Source organism: Crocuta crocuta, unplaced genomic scaffold (genome assembly GCF_008692635.1).
Source record: "Crocuta crocuta isolate KB4526 unplaced genomic scaffold, BGI_CrCroc_1.0 scaffold619, whole genome shotgun sequence".
NCBI lineage: Eukaryota > Metazoa > Chordata > Mammalia > Carnivora > Hyaenidae > Crocuta > Crocuta crocuta.
In genome coordinates this window covers 2,565,994-2,577,484 of record NW_027533395.1, presented here as the reverse complement: position 1 = coordinate 2,577,484, position 11,491 = coordinate 2,565,994, and the positions used below count along the sequence as shown (strand labels likewise).

The following is an 11,491-nucleotide window of genomic DNA, read 5'->3' as shown; positions in this document are numbered from 1 at the left end:
TCAATTCTGGTTCACTTTCCCCCAAATGAGCATAGTGACTTGATTTATTCACCAGTTCCCTAAGAAGTATGTATAGCACTCCCAAATTAGCATTGGTTTTACTCAGTGACAACACATTCTCTTTCAAGTGTGATCTTTCCCCCCACCGCCGCTAGCATTATTTCCTTAAGGAGCTTTTAACTCCTTTCTGAATCCAGCTTGCAAGCATCGTGACATTAGCTGGCACTATGTTAGCATGGATAAAGGACGCCAACTCCAAATCTCTTTCTTAAAAAAAAATTGGCGTGGGAGTGGGAGTGCGTGGATAGGTCTCAGTTCCTGCTACAATAGACCTCCAATAAATGTTGAAGTAAATATAATTGACTTTCCTCTATGTGATGGGGACTTGAGGATGGTCTTCAAATGGTGATTAAACATCCATCCTGTGGCAATAAAAGATTTAATTCCTCCAAATAAATAAACCAACATATTTCAAATAGAAACGTCATACTTCCTAATGGAAATAATCTTGGATGAAAGAAACGCACAACCGCCACTCAAATTTAGGTCATTTTTGTTCGTAATACATCATAATAGCACGTATTTTAGTGCTCTGCACACCAATCGATATAGACAGAATACTGCTCTCTGTAATGGTACCAGTTTTGTCATTTTAATTTTTTAACGTTTTTTAAATTTATTTTTGAGAAACAGAGCACAAGCAGGGGAGGGGCAGCAAGAGAGGGAGACACAGAACCTGAAGCAGGCACCAGTCTCTGAGCTGTCAGCACAGAGCCTGACGTGAGCCTGACGCGAGGCTTGAACCCATGAACCATGAGATCATGATCTGAGCGGAAGTCATATACTTAACAATTTCATCATTTTAAACAGGTAATGTAGAGCACGGAACTCTTGATCTCAGGGTTGTAAGTTCGAATCCTGCCTTGGTGTAGCGATCAGTTGAAAGAGCAAATTGCTTAAAAATAAAATAAAATGAAAATGGAGTGAAGAGATCAGCCTTCAAAGTTAAAACTTGAGGATTCCTCTAAACACGGCCAGTAGGCCCCGCCCTATATGCAGAACGGCTCAGTGCTCGCCCAGGTTTAGGTGAGGATGGTGAACCACATTTCCCAGCGGGCCCTGCAGGTCTCTTGCGCCTGCGCACTGGCAGCGTAGGCAGGTCGGCAGAACTCCCGCGCTATCCAGCTGCCGGGTCTCGTCAGGACCGGCCTCTGCCCCGGGCATGNGAGTGGGCGCCGGAGCGCAGCCTGGGCCGCATGAGGGGCCGCTTCGAGTACGAGGACGACGAGTTGGAAGAGGATGAGGACCTGGAGGAGGAAGAGGAGGAGGAGGAGGAAGAGATGAGCCACTTCTCGCTGAGGCTGGAGGGGGGCCGGCCCGACTCCGAGGAAGAGGAGGAGGTATTTATAGCCCCTGCCTGACCACGCCGGGACCGAGGGGCCTTCGGGACGAAGCCAGCCCTCCCCATCAAGGGCCGGGCCGCGTGTCCCTAGCTCGCCGTTGCAGCCCTTGGCACTCGCGTCGACCTCCACCCCTCCCTGCTCTACCTGCCGCGGCTTGTGGCGCGGACTGGGCTCGGTCCCCGCCCGACCCCCTGTCGACTCTTTGTGAGATTCCTGCCGCTCACTTAGGCTCTCCGAGTCCGACTCAGTCTTTCTGGAAATAATTATTAAATTATGCCAGGCGGGTGGGCGTCAAGGGTGCGGTGCTGCTCCTTCCAGGAACTTGCAAGTCGGACGGGAGACAGTCCATTTCTTCTACAGGGTGTTGAGAGGATGGTAAACCCTTCCCTAGGTAGTCAGTCTCTAATTAAGAAGGGTTTTTGTTTTGTTTTTAATGTGGTAGCACATACTTCATCAACTTGGGTAATACACTTAGCCAGTCAGAATTGACCGTAAACACTAATATCTGGAAAGTTTGACCATTTTGTAAGTATTTCATAAAGCAAGATGCCCCTCATCTGGCAGCATACAATATATCCAAGAGAATGGGGTCGTTTTGAAACATTGGTTTATATTGTGTTACTGTAACTTTCGTAAGTATTTTGAAGGGTTGGAGGTACTGTAACACCTTGTGGTATTGCAAAGGACGTTACATTGTTCATAATGACATGTGGGGATTACAGTTTAAGAATTTGAGAAGGCAAGAGCTTGTATTTTAAAACTATTTCCATTGCATTTGCAGCGCCTGATTAATCTCTCGGAACTGACCCCGTACATTTTGTGTTCCATTTGCAAAGGTTACTTAATAGATGCAACTACCATTACAGAATGTCTTCATACATGTAAGCATATAGTTCACATTTTGAAATAATACAATTTTTGAAATGTCTCTAAAGCATCCTAATTTAAACATTTTCTTTTTCAAACAGTTTGTAAAAGCTGCATCGTAAGACATTTTTACTATAGTAACAGATGTCCAAAATGCAACATAGTAGTACATCAAACACAACCTCTTTATAACATAAGGTAAGAGAAATATATAAGTAAAACTTATATTTTAAATACACTTTTTTTTTCCTGAAAACTTCTAGTTGTGTAGTTCGGAATGAATTCTTGACCTGTTTCAAAAAGAGAACTGCATATTCTCTAAAGAAATACATCTAAACACACTTACTGTGTGCCAGGCACTGTGATACCTTCTGGGGACCAAGAATAAATAAATAAATAAGCACAGGCCTCTCTTTTTGAGGGTTTTAATTCCGTCACTCAAGTTAATGAGACAGTTTAGGCTTGTCATTTTGGGATATTTAGAATTCTGCTTTTTAAAAATAATGCCTGAAAGAACTGGCCTCTAGAAAAACCTGTGTGTCACAGGTCATTATGGCTTTTTCAGATTTTCAGTTCATACTGCGTTTCCTAAGGGAAGAAAAATAATAAAAGTGGATTGATTTCATGTGTTCAGCAAATATTATTACATTTTTACTAGAAGAATGCTTTGCAGATGATGCACAAAAGTTCAAAATACAGTTTCTGCCCTTAAGCTCATAGTCTTATCAGGAGACTAAGGACACATGGAACAATTTAGCAAACGATTCAAGAGTCTGTGATTAGTTATGATTACATATAAGTAATGACTTGAAGTTCTCTCAGTTGAGAACCAGTGCTACCTAAAAGTAACTCACCTCTGAAAAAGAAGATATCTATTCCCAAGAGAAAACAGTTACTTACAAAGAGCATCATTCATTCTCTGTACCAAAATACATTTTGCTGAATTCTGAGGTATTCTCCATCCTTTCCTTTTATTAGGTTGGACCGACAGTTACAAGACATAGTGTACAAATTAGTGATCAATCTAGAGGAAAGTAAGTTTATTTTATTACATGGTTGTGAATCCCAGAATCTCTGCTGACTCTACTAGTTACATTTTAAGTGTAATTTAGTCTGTGTTTTATCATTTTTTAGGAGAAAAAAAGCAAATGCATGATTTCTATAAAGAAAGAGGTCTAGAAGTACCTAAACCTGGTAAGTTTGGGTGTATACCATAATGTATTTATAGATTAAAGAATACTAACTTAAAATTTATTCCCTTTGAGGTTCTTTTTGGTGGTAGCTTGTTTTCTTATGATCAAAGAGAGAGACAGATGATGAAGGTGATGGTGTATAATTCAGTTTAAGTAATTATAAAAATTAAAGAGTACAGATTATGGAGCTAGATTGTCTGAGTTTGATCCTAGCCCTGCCACTTTCTGTGTGACTTTGACAAATTAACTTCAATGTCTCAGTTTCCTCCTCTATAAAGTAGGGATAATGATAGTACTTCCTAAAATTGTTGTAAGGATACATTGAGTAATACAAAGCACTTACAACAGTGCCTGGAACATAGTAACTGTTCAGTTTTTGTGATGATGGTGATGTAACAGTGTAGAAGTTAGATAAATTTGTGTTTAAGTCCTGGTTTTTCCACGTACTACATATTGCCTAATCTCACTTGAACAGTAATCTCTGTGTTTTTTTTTTTTACAGTTTTAAGTAAACAATAAAAAAGCAGTATACTATCTCATGGGATTATAATTAGAATTATAATTAGGATTAAATGAGAATGTGCATGTGCAGTGCTGAGCATGAACCCTGAGCCTTGGCACACAATAGTGCTTGTTAAGAATTATCTACAACCATTGTGTTCTGATGAGCTGTCTCTGGGGCCCTGATAAACCAACCACTTACACCTGCCTTCCATTGTGGAGTGATGCTCAGGTGCAGTTTCACTGGTTTTGACAGATTAGTTAATGTTATTAAAGGGAGATTGAGTGCTTTATGATCTTTTAAATAGTCAACATATCTTTGTAATATTTTTCAAAGATCTCAATTCATGAAATTTTTATTCTAACTCAGCTCTTTTGTTTGGCTGTTAAATAGCTGTTCCACAGCCAGTCCCTTCGAGCAAAGGAAGATCTAAGAAAGTCTTAGAATCGGTGTTTCGTATTCCACCTGAACTTGATATGTCTTTATTATTAGAGTTCATTGGGTGAGTACCCTAAATCTCTCTACCTCTTAACCTTAAAGAATGTGTTGAGTCCCAACAGTTATGAAATCATCCTGAACTTAGGTAAAATCAAATGTTTCTGATACCCTTCTAAAAATTAATCATGAAATGTTTAAGACTTAGAAGAATGTCTAAAGAATAGCACTGCAACCACTCGTATCACCATCATCAGGCTGAGAAATAACCCACACTCGTGTGGCACCAGCCCTTTGGCTACCCCTTCCTGTTCATCCCCCTTTTCTTAGAGGTTAATAACCACTCTCCTAAAAGTAATGATTGCGATTCCCATGATATTTTAAAATATGTTTATCGCATGTCCTATCCCTAAGTAATATGTAGAATTGCTTTTGCCCATTTAAAACTTTAAATGGTATCCCTATAAGTGTTTTCCAACTTTTTTTTGCTCGGCATTTTGTGATTCATCCATGAGGAAATGTGTAGCACTAGTTGATTGATTTTCACCATTGCCTGGTATTCCTTTAAAATAGACTTTTTCTTGTACTTTTTTCTTGTACTGTTGAACTTTTAGCTTGTTTCCAATTTTTTTTTTGCTATTATAAACAATGTTGCTTTAAACATTTTTGTACATATCTCTGTGTGTATGTGAAATAGTTCTCTAAGAGTATAGATTTGCTGAGTCTTAGGATATATTTGTTTGCAACTTTACTTGGTTTTGCCAAGTTTTCTGAAGTAGTCAGATATCATTCCAATTGGTATAAATTGGCTTCTTTCAAACATTGTATGTAGCATATTGTGTATTCCATTATATTGCAACATTGTTAAATACAGTATCATGATCACAGAGTTGGCATGTATCAAACTGCAGTTTTCAAAATTCTTACACAGTTTGCAGAATAAACTAAAATGCTTCTTTTTTTTTTTTAGAAAATCTAGATTTTGCATTTTGTGTCGCTGATGACTATTTTACTTTTCAGTCACTTTCTCCTCATAATTTTAGATTGCCCTTAGCATTTGTTTAATATCTAGCTTATAGTATGTTGTGTTTCTCTTTATGTAGTCACCCTGTGTTCTCAGCTGGTATTAAGGACCTGTAAGAGACCAGAAGCCTTTCTTTCCATGCCTACACAAAGCCCATGTAGTAGTGGTTGATAACAAGACAGAAATCCCTTTGGAGGAATGAACAGAAACTATGTAGTAACCAAACTTTAAACCAGCAATTTCTGATCATAAAGAATGTATTCCAATCTAAAAAGGACCTGGTTAAATAATGGTATATAGCACATGAGTATATCCTAATGTAACAGCATATGTGTTAATAGGGAACAGTCTCCAAAATAAGAGAACACATAGCATGTGCCCATTTATGGCTTTTCTTTTTTTTTTAAAGAGAGTGGTAGGAAATAGGTGCATATGTATTTCTTTTTTACATGCACAGACCATTCCTTAAAGGACATGTAAAAAAAAGTTAATGGCAGTTGCCTCTAGAAAAGGGGAACTGGAGTCTGTGAGTCTACAGTGGGAAAAAGTCTTTTATAGTGTTTGAATTTTTACTATGTAACCTGATATTTTATGTCTACTTAATTAAAATTTGAAAACTGAAGAGTTTATATTTCTAAAAAATATTTTGGGGAAATGTAAAATTTTCTATTAATATACAGTAAGAACTAAGGATCAGTTTTTTATACATTTTTTGAAAAGTGGCAGGGATATAAGGGTGGCAAATAAGTGATGGGTATGCCACCATCACCTTTCTTTGCCCACAGCAGAAATCAATAATAAATCATGGCAGGCTTTCCTAATGAGTGAGACTTGACCTCAGTACTCAAGGCAATCATTAACGCTTACCAAAGCTGTTTGATTAGTAAATTCCCTGCTATAGAACAAAGAGCCCTCATGCTCTTTCCCTGTCATGGGGAGTCCCGGGGAGGCAGAGGCTCTGGTGTGCTCAAGATTCGGCTCCAGCGGTAACTCATCACCATGGCTGAGGAAGGCATTGCTGCCAGAGGTGTAATGGACATTAATACTGCTTTACAAGAGGTGCTGAAGACCGCCCTCATCCACGATGGGCTAGCATGTGGAATTCACAAAGCTGTCAAAGCCTTCGACAAGCACCAAGCCCATCTTTGTGTGCTTGCAACCAACTGTGATGAGCCTATATATGTCAAGTTGATGGATGCCCTTTGTGCTGTATACCAAATTAACCTAATTAAGGTTGATGACAATAAGAAACAAGGGAAACGGGTGGGCCTATGTAAAACTGACAGAGAAGGAAAGCCCCATTAAGTGGTTGGTTGCAGTTGTGTGGTGGTTAAGGACTGTGGCGAAGAGTCTCAGGCCAAGGATGTCGTTGAGAAATACTTCAAATGCAAGAAATGAACAAATAAAACACGTGGTTCTTGTTCTAAAAAGAAGAAGAAGAGCCTTCACTTGGAATAAGGGATCTAGGTTTAAATCCTAGCTTTTCTATTATCTAGCTTTGTAAACATTAACAAATTGCTTTTTGTTTATTGACAAGATGTTTATAAAGGTCCTGCTGCATACCAGCAAAGCACTTTTCTAGTGGTTGAGGATATGGGTTTGAAGAAGTCAGCCATGGCCTTTGCCCTCACCGAACTTCTAGTCTCAGAGCTTCAGCTTCTGTATCTGTAAAAAGAAAGAATTGAACCTTTTGTGTTGATGATTATGATGGATAGTCTAACTCATAGCCCTTTATCTAGTTTCAAGTGGTTGAGGGGAAGAAAGCTTTTAAAGTGGCAAGGTGTCCTTTGAAAGAAAGCTTCCAGGAGCAAAGAGTCCTTTTGAAGTCACCAGTCCCCAGAGTTCACTACATGGAAAAGCTTTTATGTTAACCACAGAAGTCAGGCTACTGAGAGTAATGCATAGGCAGCTCTTTCATGGCAGGACAAATGGCAGATGAGTTTTAACCTGATACAAGTACAAAAGTAAATTTGGTTCAGCTGTTGACCCCACTTGAGTTGGAGGAGCAAAAAAATCTGAGGTAGGTTCACCCCGTGGGCAGTGATTTTTCAATCACTAGAATATGAAGCTAGGTTCCCCCCTAAATTGGGTATGCATAGTCTTATACTTCTCTTGTTATTGTTCTTCAGTTCCTGAGTGTAAAGTAGAAGATTATAAAAAATAACCTCAGTCAGGCAGTATAGTGTGTATAGAAACCATAGACTTTGAAGAGTCTCAGTAACTAAATGTATATAACCTTTGAGATGTAGCTGAATTCTTATCACCAGTTTCTATTTTTCTAAATTGGAGATCATAATAGCAACTAACAGGAATGTTTTAAGTATCAATTTTTATGGTATTCCTACCATGTCTAAACTATTAGCAATGTATGAATATTGAAATAATGCAGGGTCATTTAAAAAAAAAGGTTAAAGAAATGTGTGTTTCTATGTCATCTGCCTAGTAAAGAAAATGGACTCATGTGAGATAAGTATGATACAGCCAAAATTTATTTTATTTTTATTTAAACATTTTTTTTAATGTTTATTTATTTTTGAGAAAGAGAGAGACAGTACAAGCCAGGGAGATGCAAGCCAGAGAGAGAGGGAGACACAGAATCCAAAGCAGGCTCCAGGCTCTGAGCCATCAGCACAGAACCTGACACGGGGCTCGAACTCCCGAACTGTGAGATCATGTCCTGAGCCAAAGTTGGACGCTTAATCGACTGAGCTACCCAGGCGCCCTGATACAGCCAAAATTTAATGCAATCTTAAGCTCAGTAGCACTTAGTAGACCAGGGAGGTGCTATCCAACTGTACACTGTATTAATCCAACTAGTGTATTACGTTCAGCTCTGGGCACTATGTTTTAAGAGAGAGGTTGGTAAAGTGAGATATAACCAGAATAGAAAAAGTTAGAAAACCATGTCTTATGTGGTAAGGGAAGGAACAAAAATAGTCTGAAAAAGAACAATCCTAAGCCCTTAAGTTAATTTCAGATCTTTAGAGGGTTATCATATAAAAGATAAGTTGGATCTAGTTCACAAGAGTGCCTAAAGACAAAACTAGGACTGGTAGGTGTAAGTTACAGGGAGAAACATGTTTGATTCAGTGCAAGCAAGTGGTTTCTAACCAAGTTGCCCACAAATGGAATGAACTGACTTGTCAGTTGAGAAGCTGTCTCTTTAAGTGCTTAAGCAGAAGCCAGATGACCATACATCATGGATTCTATAGAAATAATTCTTGTAACAAGTAGGATATTTTATTTTGCAACTCTAAGATTATATAATTTAGGTTTATATTACATTCATATATATGTATATAACATTTATATTAATGTATATATGATATAGCTTTTATATTTTAATATATTTGTATTAGAATATTTTGTGAACGATGCCATTGTGATCTGGCCTGCTCTTTATAACATGGTAGGAAAGAATGTGGGTTCTGATGCTAGGTACACCTGGAGTTGGAAGCTTTATCACTTAATAGCTCTGGGACCTTAAGCAAGTTATTAAACCTCTTTGAGATTAATTTTCCTCATCTGTAGAAAGGGGATACTAATACCGGATATGCAGGGCTATTATGAGGACTAAATGAAAAACATACATCCTCTATGAAGACCTAATACAATGCCTATACATAGTAGATGCTCAACAAAAGTTAGAGCCTCTTGTCTCATGAATAAATGTAACTGACTTAATCAATAAGTTCCTTTGCACTTCCAGGTGAAAGCAAACTAATTCATGCCCATTATGCTATAAGGAAAATAATTGGAAATCTAAATAAGAAATCTGTCTTGTAAAGGTTACTATAAAGAAAAAAGAACACATTAATTATTATGATAGGAAAAAAGTTTTACTTTAAATTAGAAAATGTAAGAATGCAACATGTGGGGGGAAACCTAAATACTAAGGATATACTTGTAACTCCTGGAAGTATACATAGTAATAGAAGATAGCGGATAAAACTACCCTAACCTTGCCAGTAGGTGGCAGAAATGACAACTACATTTCTTTATTTCATAAAGGGTTAGCTGATGGCATTTTAAAATTAAATTGATGTTTCTCAAATATTTCTATTTATGTTATTTTTCTGTGTTACATGATTTAACATATAGTTTAAAATGTTGATTAATTTTGCTTTCATTTTTCAGTGCTAATGAAGGCACGGGACATTTTAAGGTATTTTATTTTCATTTACTTCACAGGAAGACCCTGTAGTACACAATTTCAGAGTCATATTAGCAATCATGGAGATTGCTTTCAATTCCAGTAGTGTTTTGTAAATAAAAGTTATAGAAATATGAAGTACATTCAGTAATGTTCTCATAATAAGTTTATGAGAAAAGAATTGAATAAGTAGGGATTTGTTATTAATACAGGGCAGTGGTCTAAGGAAACATAAGTGAGACATTTTTAAAATTCTAAAACTAAATGATAATTTGGTTATTAAAAATTTTTTTTAATGTTTTTAATTTATTTCTGAGAGGGAGAGACAGCATGAGAAGGGGAGGGTCAGAGAGAGAGGGAGACACAATCTGAAACAGGCTCCAGGCTCTGAGCTAGCTGTCAGCCCAGAGCCCGATGCGGGGCTCGAACCCACGAATCGCAAGATCATGACCTGAGCCGAAGTCAGATTATTAACCGACTGAGCCACCCAGGCACCCCTAATTTGGTTATTTTAAAAACTGTCTAAAAGCATTTTTTGCATAGTTGGCATTCAGAGTTAAATATGAGCTTAGATTTTTATTTGTACATAACATTTTGGGTTCAAGATAACCTGCCCTAACTTGTTACTTCAATCGTTTACTGAACTTTTAGAAGTAAGACTGAATTCCTTTGTAATATACTTAAGTTCAGGTTGTCTTAAAGTCTCTATTATCACAGGTCCCATTATATACGGTGTTGCTTCTATAGTATGAGTCAATCAGGAAAAGCTAACTTTTTTTTTTAAAGGTAACTTTTTAAAAAGGGCTAAATCAGGCCTTATAGTTACTTGGGATTATAAATATATAAGGGAATAGCATTGATCTGTTTAGATTTTTAGTGACTAACACTTGGGTGGATTATATCTGGTTTGGTATACTGTTTTGTGAATATAGTTGCTATAAGACATGAACTACAGCATAGGAATAGGTGGGTACTTCTATGGATGAAGTATATTATAGATGTGATAGAGGGAATGCAGTGTTAAGTTTGGTAACTTTGAATTTATTCTAAGTTGTAAAAAATCAAATTTATGGTGATTAACTTTAGGAAGTTCTTTCATAGTAGTATGGTAGGTGGGAAAGTGGCATATAAGTTTCTGTATAGGACAAGTATGCTCCTTGAATTTGCTGAAGATGTTTGTCCAATGACCTATAGTAGTCAGACATCCAACAGAATATAAAAACTTCATGAGGAAAGAACTAGAAATTAATTAGCCTGTTGCTTCCACAAAAGCATATGGACCTAGAATATTTAAGTAGTTCCAATCCTAACACATTAGAAAAACACGACAATACCACCTGTAAAGTATTCTTGCCAAGACAAATGTTATGCTTATCACACTGCTGGATTTAATTACTAATTTACAAGAAATCTAGGGATGTTAAATGACACTGTAGGAATATAATAAGCCAGATCTAGACAATGGAAACAATTCTGTTTCTTTAGAATAAAGGGGAGAGGTGAAAAGGGAACATATAGATAGAATGATTAATTAAGAGAGACTCAAGGGATGTAACTAACTACAATGTATGGAGTTTATTTGGATTTGACTTGAAAAGTAAACTGTAAAAAATTTATGAGAAAATAGCCCCAAATTGTAAACAACCCAAATATCCATCAATTGATGAATGAATAAACACAATATGTTATGTCTACACAATGGAGTATTATTTGGCAATAAAAAGGAATTAAGCACTGATACATGCTACAACATGGATGAACTTTGAAAATATGTTAAATGAAAGAAGCTAGGCACAAAAGACTATATAATGCATGATTCCATTTGTGTACAATGTCTAAAGCAGAGAAATTCACAGTAACAAAATACAGATTGGTGGTTGCCATAGTCTCAGGGAAGAGGGAGAAATTGGGAGT

At 37.2% G+C, this 11,491-nt stretch overlaps 1 protein-coding gene and 1 pseudogene across 1 annotated transcript in view; both read left to right on the top strand.

Annotated features, from left to right (window-relative positions):
• The first annotated feature begins 1,092 nt into the window (after positions 1-1,092).
• Positions 1,093-11,491, top strand: part of PCGF6 (polycomb group ring finger 6) — a 35,370-nt gene continuing 24,971 nt past the window's right edge. The window contains exons 1-8 of the mRNA XM_077748453.1: positions 1,093-1,125; positions 1,203-1,400; positions 2,185-2,284; positions 2,372-2,468; positions 3,249-3,304; positions 3,405-3,464; positions 4,359-4,467; positions 9,562-9,589. Coding sequence (XP_077604579.1) covers positions 1,093-1,125; positions 1,203-1,400; positions 2,185-2,284; positions 2,372-2,468; positions 3,249-3,304; positions 3,405-3,464; positions 4,359-4,467; positions 9,562-9,589 — 681 coding nt within the window. The remainder of the gene's footprint in view (positions 1,126-1,202; positions 1,401-2,184; positions 2,285-2,371; positions 2,469-3,248; positions 3,305-3,404; positions 3,465-4,358; positions 4,468-9,561; positions 9,590-11,491) is intronic.
• Positions 6,216-7,126, top strand: LOC144218526 (small ribosomal subunit protein eS12 pseudogene; annotated as a pseudogene).